The 16078-nt window shown below is 41.2% G+C and overlaps 1 protein-coding gene across 1 annotated transcript; it reads right to left on the minus strand.

The window, feature by feature from the left end:
- Window positions 1–214: 214 nt before the first annotated feature.
- On the minus strand, window positions 215–15647 carry LOC148027838 (NEP1-interacting protein-like 2). Its single transcript, XM_087689551.1, has 5 exons — window positions 14651–15647; window positions 13696–13874; window positions 13525–13608; window positions 710–880; window positions 215–616 (listed from the first exon to the last, which is right to left on the minus strand). Exons 1-5 carry the CDS (start codon window positions 14928–14930, stop codon window positions 488–490), a joined length of 843 nt encoding a protein of 280 aa, XP_087545677.1. The 5' UTR covers window positions 14931–15647; the 3' UTR covers window positions 215–487.
- Window positions 15648–16078: the final 431 nt, after the last annotated feature.

Consider the following 16078-nt stretch of genomic DNA (forward strand, 5'->3'; position numbering starts at 1 on the left):
TTTCATGTTAGGGTATCTTGTCCAATGTTTAGAGCAGAACCTTATCTAGGAAAGAGAGAACCATGGAGACCAACATTTAAGATCACAAGCTGGCTTCATGAGATAAATGAACTGTGGGTTGCAAGACCTTATATCCATGAGGCTCATTGATAGATGATAGATTTCAGATCCAACAAACCACAACATTGACCATCAGTAGCTCCAGCAAAATTAGTAAAAGAAAAAAGAGAATTTCTCTGGCTTTTACAGCTGCGTCTTGCATTCATAGTCAGAAATGACCTATTTTAACTCAAGATAGGCCTTTATGAAAGCTCAACTTGTTAAGTATAGAGCATACACTGCTCTTTAAACTGAAAACTCACTCTATACAGGTCAAAATTACAAACAGGGCAAAATTGATGGGCAAAGTTCTACCTGAGAGAGAACCTGGCCAAAGGTCATGTATATTTACAACAAAGTTGCCTTACATCACGGTGAAGCTCAAGAATTAAACCTGAATATCATGTCTGCATATAGGGCAGGACCCTTGTCGCACGAGCCATTTGTCAACACATGACATGTGGAACACGTGATGGCAAGATGGTAAACATCTTGCATTCTCTCCTTGTAACAGCTCCTGTGGTTGCAGGAATGAGAAAATTTTAACAAAATAATCAAATGGCACCTGCTGTGACACCGCATTCAATGATTGGATAAGATAAGAGCAAACCTGCAAGCATATGGTACAGCAACTTGTTTCCCCACTTGGATCAGTTAGATTATCTGTTATGGTGAACCATGGTAGCTTTTCAAGGCAAGCCTCAGAAGCACCCTTGATGCTACCTTCCCCGGGCCCAAACATTTCATAAAGTTCCTCATAGCTCATCTCAGCTACATTAACCTGTCACCATCCAAATATTATATCAGATACAAATCCACAATCTTTAATAGCAAGTAATGAGCAAGAAATTTGACACATCTGATACAATGAGTATGGTGAGTAAAATGCACACTATCTACAGGGATGCTTTCTGGAGGTGAAGCAAAAAGGATGTATCAGCAGCCCCTAAAAATTATAAATCCCTGTAATAAGGTTTACATCTTGGAGAGGAAAGGGTGTCCACACATTGAAATTGGAAATGATGCCCCAAGCTCAAGGGTGAGTTCTAGGAATTGGTTTGGAATATGAATCCAACACTGGCCACCCTATGTGTACTGTAGTATGTTCACTTGACAGGTAACATTCATCAACTTCTTGTTGGGTTTTGGGGAGGTGTCATAGTACAGTAAAGAATGGGAGCTCAAAAAAAAGAGTATCAAGCATACTGTAGTATGTTCACCTGACAACTAACGTTCATCAGCCTCTTGTTTTGTTTTGGAGGGCTGACATAGTATAGTAAAGAATGTAGCACTCAAAGAAGAGTTCTTAATAGATGTCAAAAAAAGAAAGATACCCACAAGGCCTGATGCCCACAAGGTACAAGGCCTTGTTTGCATAGGCCAAGATGCAGACCTTTATTTAATGCACCTTAAGTGCGTTCACTTTATGTGAAACACACTCACTAAAAGGTGTGTTCACACACATAAGTATGCTCACAGAAAACTCCCCCCCAATCCAATCATGGGCAACCACACAACAAGAAGGTACAAGCTTAAGGCAATGTCTAGTCCCTTCTAATGCAATAATGCAATGAGGAAAGGTCTCACTTTTGGATTGGGGCATTGTCTAACCCCTGCACAATATTGTTGGGTGGTGAAGCTTGCAATGAAGACCACCAGCTAAGGAGGATGGAACCCAATGGAAAGGTGATGGTTGTGTAGTGAATAATGGATGATGTGATAGGTGATTGATATGAAAGTACAAAGATAGGGCTTTATTTTATGGGCCTAGGCCAACCCTAACCCTAAACTAATACACAAAGATGTGTTCAGTCATGAGGGCATGTATTTTTGAAACCTCACTTAATATGTGGATTAATTATTAATCATATAATTAAGTAAATGTTGCACATGTGAGGTGCAATTGGGGTTAGAGTAAATTTACTAGCCCCAGACCCGAGAAAATCATGGGATGTCAAAGGCAAAAGTTGTTATAAGTTATATTGCACAAATACTTGGTGGTATCCGGTGTCAATGGTTGGCCTAGGTCATTCATTTGGCCATAAGTATCAGTTGGTGACACTAGAGATATGACGTTTAATGGTACCTAACAATGATCTAATGATCAAAGATAGCACAAAGACACTCGGGAGTGGAAGATGCTTGGCCAATTAAATTATTGACCAATCAAATTATTTTTCAGGGCATGGAAAAAATTATTAAGTTAAATTTCAATCATTAAAGGCTGAAAATTAATATTTAATGATGGATAATGTTGGAAAAACCATTTGGGAAAGTTGCCACTTGGCAAACTTGCCCATACAAGCTGGTAATAGGCTGAAGAAGAGGAAAAACAAGATCATTCTTGCTGTAGCAAATGTGGGAGAGTTGTGAGCAGCCATGGCCAGCCTATATTCAGCCATTGCAGCTAGCTACAAGTGAGTTTTGAGGAGGCAATTGCAAATTCAGACCCTCCACAGCTAGGCGATTGCATCCAGGTACAACAAGACAGCTGATTTGGATATCTCAGCTGTAGAAACAAGCATTTAATGCTGTTGTGGCAAGGCAGCAACTGCATTTGACTAATTTTTAGTCATTCTTCCCGACAAAACTCTGAATTTTCTCTCTCATCTCCCAACCATTTCACAGTCTTGCTCCGAAGATCTCAGCATTTGGACCCTTGGAGACTGAGAAATTGCAATTTTCTCTACTGTAGACCCTAATTTACAGCAGAAATTGGCTTAGCAACAACATTGAGAAGCCTCCCAGAAATTGGAAGTTCCAAGACTTCGATTTGGACACTTGGAGGCTAAGAAATTGCAATTTTCTCTACTGTAAACCCTAATTTACAGCAAAAATTAGGGCTTACCAGTAACCTTGAGAAGCGTGCCAGAAATTGGAAGTTCCAAGACTTTGATTTTTCAGGGCTGAAGGTGAATTTCAACTGAATTCAAGTGGAGGACTTGCCAACCATTGAATTTGGGGCATTTCCATCGAAATGGGTGAAGGCCAATTAAGTGCCCGAATCAAGGGGCAAAACACATTGAAAACTTGCTGGTCACTTTGGACAGTAAGGGGAGTTTGGATTGCGAAGGGGATTGGGAGAATCCCATTGTAAATCAATTTCTTCTTCAATAAAGCTAAAGAAATACCGAAAGGGGTGCCAATTTTGGGGCCAATCGGGTGTGCATTGTCTAAGATCAATAGGTAAATTTGTATTTTCAAATTTGCATTTATTGTTTGCTGCTATAATTAAGTTGTAAATCAAGGATTTACCACCCATCCACGGAAGGAAGGCTGGTTTCATGTTCAGACACTAACACACAATGCACACTGAGGGGTTTTCACACAGGTGGTTTAATAACAAGCAAAAGAAGGGAGGGAGGGCAGCCGGGGCCCTCCAGGGGGGGAGAGAGAGAGAAAGAGAGAGAGAGAGAGAGAGAGAGAGAGAGAGAGAGAGAGCTCTCTTGTAAGCACACAACATACTGAAGGATAGATGAAGATAGGTGATTGATATGAAAGTACAAAGGTAGACCTTTATTTTATGGATCTAGACCAACCCTGATCCTAAACTAACACGCTAATATGTCTTTACACACTAACACACAGTGCACACTGGGGTTTTCGCACGGAGGTGGTTTAATAACTAACAAACCTAATTGAACTTGTGACATGAAACACGAAAAGAAAATGGGAATGTCTTACCTCAAAAGAGGCAGTGTCTAATCTTGTACGAAAAAATTTAATAGGAGATATATGAAGTAGACAAATATTGATAACTAAAGCTTGCACATGGCTTGTGCTCTTAACAAGCTAGGAACTTGCAGTTAGGATTGATTCAAAGGTGCACATGCATGGCTTAGAGGCTAACCAAAAGAAAACATGGCTAAAGGCACAATGCACATGAGTAGTGATCCAAACTTAACATGGCTCTCAGACCCAACTCAACTGTGGGAACTAGTTACGAATACCCCTTGAAAGAGAAAACTCCTTCAAAAATCGAGAAAAAGAAAATATTGGTTAAAACAAACTACAAATCATTTTAGATAAAAATCTAAGCAAAGTACTCCAATATCAATATTTTGTCAAGGACCTTAATTTTTGCTTGCTTGTGACGATGTCACCAAGCAAATCATTCTTATGCTTGTTGGCAAAGGCAAAGAACTTGAGCAAGTCTTAACATATTGTTAGGGCCTTTAATTTGTTGGCAATAGGCTTAGGATTTAAATAGCCCCAAATCTCTATGAAGAAATTTTGAGAAATTTAGTCTCAAATTTGAAAAGCCCCAAACTTTCAAGTCCAAACTATCCTTAAAAGAATAGTTTAATTAATAAGGTTTAATTATGAGTTGTCAAAATGCATGCATCGAGGTAAATTGAAGGGCCGAGGTGTGATGCTGATGGCCTGATGACAACCTAGATAATGATGCAGATGATGGCGGTGCTAGCCTATACGACAAGCGAATTGAAGGTAACAGAACACGTGGGCATCGAGCCAAGATGGACAAGCATGGCACTACTAGGAAACAGAGGTGGCAATGATCAAGCACGCAAGCAACTAATGACAAGCATCAAGATATCAAAAGTGGTGCAACAGTGGAAGCATAGACAAGTGCTGAAATAAACTGTTGAACACAAGACAAAAGAGAAAGAAATCAGAAGAACATAAAGGAACACTACAAAAGAAAAGAACTTAGAGATGTGCTCGAGAAATGAAATCCATATACCAAATACAAGGTAGTCGCGTACAACAATGAGTCACTTGGGGCACTGGCACTGGCTCCTCTCTCCAACATGAAGACCACCTAAAGAATGATGACTGTATCTATGGTAGAGGAGGAGCAAGAGCCCAATAAATAGGCCCAAAATAGACCATAATTAGCAACTCGTCGGCCAGCATTTAACAAAATAGACCATACCAACGGCTCATCGACCAGCATTAAATGTTGACCAACTAGCATAAGAATGCCATAAATGCCACACAAAATGCCTAAAATAATGACAAGTGTGCCTAGCCCATCAAGCATACACAAACGCACACGAGTTGACAATCCTGCTGACACCTCTCAAATCATGGGTAATCTGATACAATACAATGATACAATGATGATGACTCATCACAGTCCATACAACATAGCACCACCAAAGTAGAACCATGGATAACCATGCAATGGGAGATCAAGCCACCACTAAGGTGCCTCAAACAAAACTTGATGTGGATATCGATCCTACCAACTCTTGAAAATAGAGAAATACCATAGCATATCTCTATGTCCATTATCAATGTCTTACATGGCATACAAGACCTTTGTGACAAAGATTACTTTGAACATATGTAACCATGGATTCTCACCTTTGGCCAGACCGCCAAAGTGTTTGTCACCGAGTAATGATACTTATTGCAATTACTTTCCTTACTTACTTATATAAATATTTTATTTTTATTTTCTTTAGTTGTTGCATTTTACCCCCAGAGTTCTCATGAATTAAGCCGGGATCTTTGCATGACCAAAAGAGGCAACCATTGGAACAAATTGGACAAATGGTTTGTCTGAGCCTTGGGACCGATTCTATATTCAATGGGCACTGAAGAATAGAATGCAAGTGGTTTGGGATTGTGTGCTTAGCCACTCGAGATGATGTAGGACATGAGCTTGGCCAAGTTAGAAGATGCACGTGTAAGAATGCCCACAGAATAAAAGTCACCGTAACTAAGCCACATCATACTTTTTGATGTGGTTGCCATGATAGAAGTTGCTCAAAACAACTTGAGGAATGCAAGGGTCACCATCCCTAAAATTTAGGGAGTTACTATTTTTACACCCCAAAATTTGTTTGTGCCATTATCTTCGTTTTTCGCGAGGATTGATTCTTTGATTTGTGCCGAGGTCAAATTTTGCGCCAATCATGGAGAATTTTAGACCAGAAGGTTTAAACGAGAAAATTGTAACATGTATACCATGTGTCACAATTTGGGCACAAATCCCCAAAAGAGAGAGAGAGCATTAAAAAAAACGTAATAGGCAAGAGGGGCAAATCTACGCATAAAGTTTTCAAGGACTAAGGGTAGATTACTACAAGTACATCAGCTATGGAGAGTACTTCGTCTCTAACTCATATACGGAGGTAGAGCTTGCTCCCTCTGGTCAAAACTCTCTCTATTCTCAGAGAAAATGCTTTGCATAATGGGTTGATTCCTTCAAATGTACAGTTCTGTGTTTTCTTTGCACTTCTACTGAGGCAGGAGCCTCACTATCCAAGTTCAGGAGCAACTGATTGCTTCTTCAATGCAAGGACTAAAGAAAGTGATAACCACGCCACATGGGAACATGGTTTTCAGCTCTAATTTAGTACTATTTGTGGGGCTGTTTTACTGCAGGAATGATGTCGGGGTCAAAGGGTTTGTAGTCCAACTGGTATGGAACAGATCTAGAATGGAATAATGCTGAGACAGATCAAGAAACATGTGAAAAATAGTAAATACAGAGTTTTGCAAATTGCAATTCTACACTTTAATTATTGAGTTATGCTAACAGAAAATACTTGGGATGTTATTCTAGATATGCTGTATTGTTCTTATGCAATTGAAATTTACTAAAAAAGGGATGTTTGTTTTGGATATGTTATATTGTCCTTTTGCAACTGAAATTTACTCAGAAAGGGATATTGTTCTAGATATGTTGTACTATAGTCTATTCTTATGCTACTGAAATTTACTCAAAAAAATATTAAAGCCAATTGTTCACAAGTTTTGTACTTTGCAACATTTCTTTTTTTTTTTTAACCTTTCATCTTTTAATTTATAATGAAATACCGAGAGGGGCGCCGGTCTTCGGGGCCAATCTAATGTTCAGTGAGGAAGTGAGGTCTCTATTTGTCTTTGTATGTGAAAAAACCAAGTATTAATTGAAGGAACTACCGCTTTATGTGAGTCAGACCAGTTTCAATGTCCCTTCATGTGAGCATAAGACTAGGAGCCAATCCCACTCTGTCAAATAAATAGCTCATCATGAGCCTAGATGTCAATCTTAGCTCCAAGATTTAAACCTACCAAACTTCGAGCGATGTGTCAAGTAAGTTCCTCTCTAGAACCTATGCACTTGTTTATCTGTATAGATAAGGCTTCGCAGCCCTATCTCACCACCCTCTCACACTCCCTCTCTGGCACTAGAGAGTTGTGAGGAACGACCATATCACTTAGACTAGAAAGCAACAAAGGAAAGGGCAATAAAACACTTCCCTTGCTCTGAAGAAGTGAATCATTTCTGCACCTTAGACTTCTCCCTGGATGGAGGACCAAAGTCAAAGTCTAAGAAAGAGGATGACTCGTCCAAGGAGTCTCCGTCCTGCTTCTTCTTCTCCTTCTTTCGTGAGGCTACTAACTCCTTACAGTCCTTTCAATAGCTCTTCCTACCACAATGATAACACTGGGCCTTCAACTTCTTATTCTTATCATCCCCTTTGAAGCTACAAAGGCCTCACTAGAACCTCCATAATGAGACTAAAGGCTCCTCTATAGACACAAAGATGCCTCTTTGCTAAAGCAGCATTGAGGACGTATGTGTAAAGCTCACAGGTGTGTCTAAGCCCACAAAGCATTGGCCACTCCATCAAACTTTGGGGGCAACTTGTAGAGTATTGTTCCCACAAGAAATGTCTTTGGAAGGGCAGACTACATGTGTTGAAGTTGATCTTGTACATGTACAACATGGAGCAAAAATGATTTAATGGTGTCCTTCAGCTCAAACTTCATCTACTGAAGCTGTCCACAAAGGGTCATTGCACACATGTTGGAAGGTACCTCGTACAACAACTGAAGCTTCAACCATACTTTGGGAAATGTCCTACAAGCAATAAGTACTAGTAGAACTTCTTTATAAATACACTGAAGCAATGCGAAATACGCACGGGCATCATCCGAATCCCATGTAAGCATAGCTTCCTTGTGGTTGACCTCATCAAAATCGTTGGAAAGAGAAAAAAGACACTCAAGCCGAGGAATAGTCCACCAACAATGTACAAAATCAGCTTCTCCATAAACCAAGCTTTCATCATGGTACTCCATGTAAGATAGATAGGTCCACGTGACTTATCAACTGCAAATGTGCATGGAGGAGCCATCTAGAGAGGAGAAGAAGAGAAGGTAGACAAAGCGAAAGCAAACAGCCAACCAAGCACCACAAACTGCACAAAAATAGAGTTCACACACAGTATCCACAACCTGACCGTGAAAATTCAACCGCAGAAAATTGAAAACAGCCAATAGAGACTGTCAGTAGAGAACAGATGCTGCCACCCAGCCACCAAGAGCAAGATATGCAGAAAACACAGCAAGCAAGAGGTGCAAAAACACAACCTCCAAAGGGGGGGCAGACAAGGTGATGGCAATAGGCAGCAATCGCCAGGTGAATATGGGTGTAGACGGCCTGTAATCAGCAGAGAAACACACAATAGGAACCTAGATCCTACAATCCGATACCATATCAGAAGTGATGCATCAATGGAAGCATAGACAAGTGCTGAAATAAACACTTGAACAGAAAACAGAAGAGAAAGAAAACAGAAGAACACTACAAAGGGAGAGAACTCAAAGATGTGCTCGGGAAATGGAATCCATATACCAAACACGAGACATTCCCATTCAACAATGAATCAATGGCTGCCTGGGCACTAGCACCAGCTTCTCTCTCCAACAAGACCACCTAAAGAATGATATGATTGTATTTGTGGAGGAGGAGCCCAATAAATAGGCCATAACCAATAGCTGGTTGGCCAACGGACTAGCATAAAAATGTCATAAATGCCACACAAATAACCATGATAAAATGCCTAAAATAATGACAAGTGTGCCCAGCCCATCAAGCATGCACAAACTCACACATTAGTTGACAATCCTGCTAACACAAGCACACGTGGAGGCATTGGCAAGAAACATGGATGATGGGATGGACCCAATAACGGCCACACTCTTGAAGACCTATTCAAAGGATGGTTCCCAATGAAGCATCTTCCACAAAGATGGCTTGCTCGGTGAAAATAACCCAAGTACAAAGTCCAATGAGGCCATAGACTCACAAATGGAAGCCAAATTAGGAACACCCGGGACTTCTACTTAGTGCGAAGCTCAAACATGAATGGTTTTGTAGTATCATCACAAGTAAGCATACCCAAAATGTCACCCAATGACAAGCCCTCCTTGACGACACAAATAATGAAGCTAGTTACACCTAAAAGTCATATAATTGGATACACCAGTATCTATGAACCAAGGCTTCTCAAAAGATGAGCAAGCCACAAGAGAATCCTCCAATTAATAAATGTAAAGAAGCACAAACTTTGCCACAAGCCAAGGGAGTAGATGTGGATGAAGACGTAGGCTCCTCTCCTTTCTCCATCCTTCGCACTATGACGAAGGTGAGGGTATTTTTCCTAGCACTTCTCCTTGAGATGTAAGGTCTTCCCATTGTGATGGCATTAGGATTTAGGAAAAATCTCTTTCAATTTTCTCTTGATCGGACTTAGAGCTTAATGATGACTCCAATCTTATTTTATTCCATTTATTTTTCTTCTTTTGTCCTTTCCTAAATGGATTCATCACAAAAGCACTACTACTTGGACTAACTCTATCTAGTCCTCTATACTTTGGACATGCAAGTTAGGCTACTAAAATTAAGGCATGCACTTACATGCATTAATGCCTAATTTTTTTGACTACTTCCAACAGCCCCAAAGAGCAATCAAAAGAATTTTCAAAAATAGAAATTCGAACAATCGGACAAAATGCCAAAACCTCAAGAGTATGTTATGGGCATCCAAACTTATCTTGATTTATTTGAGTATCAGCTCTTTCCAATTGTTGTTGCCCACTCTGCATTCGAAGCTGCCCCTTGTTGTTTAAGCCTATTCCCATCATCAAGTGGTTACCCTGCCTTGGAGGACATTGCCTTAGTTGCACACCATTGCTGCTTGAGGCTGCCACCTTACCTAAATAGCATTTAGCTGCCACCCAACTCCCTCTCCTGCCGCCCAGTCGAGTCATCATCAACTACCCTTGTCTATTAGCAAACATGTTTTTCTTTGTCCTATTCTGTGAACATCTCTTGCTTGTTAGCCTCAAGTTTCAATCAAACAAGGACATTGGCAGCTCTGCTCCAATTTGTTTGCCTATCTTGTGTGTCAAAATGCCTTCATTATGAGCACATTAGCCAGGGAAGAGGCTTTTAAGGCATTGATCATCTATCATCTTATCCATTGCTTTGCTTGGCCTGTTCACAAACATTGCACATAGTGGAGCGCATTGCACATTTTATCCGCATGACATCCCGGGTGGCATCTGTTTCACATGGGTGACGGGTTTTGTGGGCACCATCTTCAAGTAGCAATAGGTCAGTTTGTATTGCCAATGGCCTATATATAGGCAGCCCATCACATACCTCCACATATCATCATTCATCTCGCTATCATTCTCTCTCATCTTTCTCAATCATTCTCATCTTTTTCCATTAGTCCAATGCTCTCATTGGCATACCTCTACACATGCAAAGGCTAACTGTGTGCAGCCTTCTATCAATGTCCAAATCAGTGTTTTCCTTCTATTTCTTTTGTATTTCATCTACTCTTCTTCTTTCTTTGTGTTCCTTTCCCTTCCGTTGTGCAGCTCACATGGTGTTAAAGCCAAGAAGAGTGACAGAATCCCATCCATCTACAAATGAGTTGCAATCAGGACCCAAGAGTCTCACAACACGCCTGCCCAAGTGTTGATTGTGCCAAGCTAGCGATGTCTACTGTGCTAGCAATTATGTCTACCATGTTCACAAAGTTGATACGATGATGGCAATGCTGTCTATCATGTTGGTGCAATCGCAAAGATGCTAGTGATGCTATTTTTCAGCTTCTTGGACCTGTTGTAGAGCAAGCAATGGCAAATTTGGGGTAAGCAATTCTATCACAAATTATCACAAATTGGATAATGGAGTTTTTTAGCTATTCGAATGGCTCTAGAGCTGACCTATGCTATCTTACAAAGCTGTCGCCTTTTTCATTGTGATTCATGACATATAAGAGAAATTTGTTGTGATAGATTTTGCCAAAGAATATCTTGCAATCCAACGTCAAACAAATTGGTCTTCTTACGCATTTGTGAACTCATAGCCAATCTTATATCCGGTGTTCTTGGTTTTGGCTAGTAAAAAGCAATTGAAGGAAGGTACTCGAGCACTACAAATGTGTGAGTTGTTCTAGAATGACCTATTGAGGACCAAGTTTGGAAAGCCAGTGAGAAGAGCTTTTCGAGCAATAACAATTGTATTAGCAATTCAATAATGATAAAGCAATACCACAAGGGGCACAAAGCTTTGGACCCAATCTTTCTGTGGCCAGTTGCATGAGCATTCTAGCTCCACTGATTGAACTTCAATTTTTTTAATATCTATTTTCAAGATCAAGTGCTTGCAAGTTGAGGTTCATTGCCCTTTGGTTCTCAAAAGGCCAATTTCAACTTGCATTAAGACAAGGCTAAAAATCCAAAGACAATGGAGGCTGAGGCTAAAAGGCCCATACATTCTAGAACAGGTCAAATTAAGGCAGGTTATAGAATTGTCCAAACTCAAAACATGTAGACTGCAAGTGCATCATGACGATATGTTGCATGCAAGAGTGAGGATTCAAGTGCCCACATCCAAGAATTTGATCGGCTTGCCCACTATGCCCAAATATGAGTACATCTGAATAGCTTGGTTTGTAAGGCTTAAGCCAACAATCTTCTCAATAATAGACAATGGACTTTCTAGTATGGCAATCACCCTTTGACATCTACAGCATTGCACAATTTAAATAAGACACAGAGTCTGTTTCGTGTGAAAGGCTCTGGTTTTTCAAGAAAGATCCCTTCCATCTAGATGAATCTGTAGTAACAGACCTTAATGTTGGTCCAAACAGGTTTAGCCTGTAGAAATGGGTTGTCATTCTCACTGTAGAAGTCTTCCAACTCAGTAGAGTTGGGTGTTCTCAAAGCTAAAGGGACAGATTATGTGTGTTGAACGTGCAGGAATAGTTCCATCTACGCTACGTTATCTCATCTAAATGAAAAGGCAGATATTAACAATGCCCCTTGCACAACTAGAATGCATTTCCATATTGTACATATGCACATTGAACTTTCAAGGATCTTCGAGTATGGGATGCCCAGCAAATTCCGATGGTTTCAACTGTGGAAGTCTCCCAAATGAGTAGAATTAGGTTGTTTTAAGCTAAAGGAACAGATTACCTGTGTTGAACATCCAGGAATAACTCTATCTAAACTATATTGCCTCACCTAAATGAAAAGGGCAGATATTAACAGTGCCCCTTGCACAACAAGAATGAATTTCTATATTGTAGATATGTACATTAACCTTATAAGGATCTAAGAGTATTGGATGTCAAGCAAATTTCGATGGTTTGAACTGTAGAAGTCTTCCAACTCAGTAGAATTGGGTCGTTTCCAAGCTAAAGGGACAGATTATGTGTGATGAATGTGAAGAAATAACTCCATCTAAGCTACATAGCCTCGCCTAACTGAAGGCACAGATATTGACAGTCCCCCCTGCAAAACTAAAATGCATTTCCATATTCTAGAGGTTTACATTGACCCTTCAAGGTTCTAAGGGTACTGGATGTCGAGCAAATTTTTATTCTTCAGTTAGTCTTGCATGACAAAGCAAATTCCTCTTAACAATAAGATAGCTCTGTGGTGATCATCACTAGTATTAACATTGTATTTGCTTGATAAAACAATGCAAATGTTACAAGTGACCGAACATTAGCATGACTGATGACAAAGCTCAAAAACCTAATGAAAAAAGAGGCAAAGATATTAATGCCCGTGCATTGCAGGACTGGTCAAACTAGAAAACGTGTCCAATTCGTCCAAGCAACTATAGCCTGAACAATGGGTTGTTTTTCCAACAGTACAAGTCTTATGATTCACTAGAGTTGTATGGCTTCTACTCTATAGCAACTAATTGTCCCGTTGACCATGCAAGAATGACTCCATGTAGCTACATTGCCTCATCTAAATGGGAAGGGCGTATATTTCCACATTAAGAAACACATTGCAAGGGGTACTGGCTGTCGTGAAATTTTTCCTCTTCAATCAGTCTTCCATGCCACAGTAAATTCCTCAGCCCTAGAATAGCTGGGTGGTGATCGCCACTGAACAGGTCAGACTAATAAAAGAGCCCAATTCATCCAAGCAATTCAGCTTGTAGAAGTGGGCTGTCATTCCAACCGTACAAGTTCCAACTCACTAGGGTTGGGTGGCTTCTAAGCTACAGTAACAGATTGTGTGTGTTAAATGTACAGGAATAAGACAAAAGAGATAAAAAACAATGCAAGTGGCCTGTTCAAGTGAAAACAGCTATGACTCTGATGAGCAAGATTCTCAACTTAAACCACACCATAAGCTCACCTGCCAGTGGTGTGCCCTCAACATGGCAGGAGGAACTGGCTGCTCTGAAAGTCTGCCATTCAGCAGCTCTTCAATAAACTCAGTCTGCAGTACATTAAGAGGTGCATGTAAGACAAATCTAATACCATCCAACACAAGCACTCCACCAATAACTCAACGTCAAAAGCTTACCACAGACGATGGTGGATAAGGCCCAGAACGGTCTGAATGCCAATAAGCTCGTGAGGCTTCCAACACCTCAACTGAAAGAACTGCACCAGCAACAGCTCCTAAGCCAGCTCCTCTCAGTATACCACTGTCAGTTGCCCGGCCAGCTAAAGCTCCCGTCACTGCTCCAGTAAATGCACCCACTGCATCCAAAACAGAGAAGTGTTATGCTCTTGATGCAGAACTACACCATGCAAAGCCTTAACACAATATTGAGGAGGCACTCAACTGGCAAAAATGAGGAACAGTGCATGGATCTTCAGCCGAGTGGTAGACAAACACACAAATGTGCATTACCTGAGGCGCACAAGCTATAAGTCAAATTATGCACCAGTGTGCTATTCAGATGGTAAAAGGGGCTTCAATGAGCAAGAAATATGTAATCCAAACAAAAAGACGGCTTAAAAGTGCTGCATTCTTACATGGAAGATAAGACAGGCTAAAAAGGACGTCCTTGAAGATTCCGTAAGCATTAAGTGCTAGAAGTAACACATAAGAATGCAATTGCAGTAAGAACACCCCTAAGGGAGCGTACTAATCACACAATAAGTTTTACGATATGATCCCTGCATGAGTTTCTAGTTCCTCAAACGCTGAGAATGCTGCAGTGGGAGAGGGGGTGCGGAGAAACACATCAACACCCAGTTCCTCATTGCGCATAGGGTGGCTCATTTGCAATGGCCGTCACTGCTAGGGGGCACCTGCAGTCACCATCCGTGCTGCAGAAGGCTAGGCATGGACTGCCTCCATTGCATGAACTCGTGATTTGGACACAGTTTACGAATGTCACTACTTGTTGTAAGTGAACGGAAGTATGGTGCTTCCAGGTGCACCAGCATTTCTGACAGTACAACCTGAGGAAAAACTCGAAAATAAAGCTCGAATTGTAATGCAATGAAAGAGAGACGGGGGAGCTTACCAATGGCAAACATGCCTGTAAGTGCGCCTGACAAAGCCCCTGTGAGCAGCCGCCTCACATTGCAGACCGACAAGCACTGCGACAGGGAGGTATGCTCTGCACCTGCTCCATTGCCTCTCACTGCTTCTCCTGCGCTGGCGGAAGAAGCAGCCATCTGGTGGGACTGAGAGAGCGCGAGCTGCCGCAGCAACGACCGTGGGGTGTAGCACATTTGGCAGGTGGACGAGGCTCCGTCGTTGTGGTAGGTACAGTCACGGCAAATCCACCCGACATCGCCCATGGCACCGAACAGGTACGGGAGGCAAAGTCGGATTTCTATGGACGCTTTTGGTGGAGGAAGGTCAAGGGTGTAGCAACAGGGGAATGGCAAAGGCGTCTTTTGTTCTTAAAGTTCTGTGAAGGAAGGAAGGAAGGAAGGAAGGAAGGAAGGAAGGCGAATAAGATAGGGAGCGGAGGAAGATTTAACTTATCGTGTAAGGGAGAAGACGGCTATGGAGGGCTAGAGTTATTCTTCGTGTACACAGTGAAGGAAGATGATTAAGACAGACGACGGAGGAAGCTTTTTCTGGATGTGTGAGGGAGAAGACAGGGTCTATGGAAGTGGACGAAGAGAAAATGGAGAAAACGTGAGGAGAGGAGAAACTGAGGTCGGGGGATTCGTAGATCCGATGCTCCGAATTAGCAAAAGGAGAAATTTGCGCTGGAGGCCTGCGATGGACAGATGGTCGGAAGGGAAGAAGGGAGGAGGGGGATGGCATGTGTGTGTGTGTGTGTGTGTGTGTGTGCATATATAGATATCCCCAGAGGAAGACGCCGAAAGTAAAGAAGGAGCAGCAGCAGTATCATCCATGATCATCAGACGCAGCGCCTCTCGCCGCCATAACCTGGCTGCTTTTCTCGCCTGCAATTTCCAAAAGGCCTAATAAAACCAGGTGCTGCCTGCTGACTTCATTATACTTGGAGTCCGTAAAATATCTCTCTCGGCATCACGATTCACAATAAAGAAACAAGGGCAGTACTTGACCATAGTGCAAACATAAACAAACACCTTCCATCAATACTTGAACCATAGTACTCACCTAAACAAGGGCAGTACTTGACCATAGTGCAAACACCTTGAACCATAAAGCTCACCCAAACAAACATCTTCCATCAAGGAAGCTTACATCATCTGTAAAATTTCAAGCATAAGGTTTAAAACTTTTTGCCTCACAAAGTCCTTTCTGTTATAATATCTAGCAAAGGAACAAGTATAGATGGAAGTTATAATACTTGTTCCTTTGCTAGATATTATAAAGGACTTTGTGAGGCACAAGTATAGATGGAAGTTATAATACTTGTTCCTTTGCTAGATATTTGTCTGAGTTTGTACTATCATCAATGTTTTGCCTTTGTTTATTGATTGTAAATGGTGATGTTGCTTCTGAT

This window comes from Lygodium microphyllum, chromosome 12, assembly GCF_053477565.2.
Source record: "Lygodium microphyllum isolate KBCC chromosome 12, Lygodium_microphyllum_v1.1.10, whole genome shotgun sequence".
Lineage (NCBI taxonomy): Eukaryota > Viridiplantae > Streptophyta > Polypodiopsida > Schizaeales > Lygodiaceae > Lygodium > Lygodium microphyllum.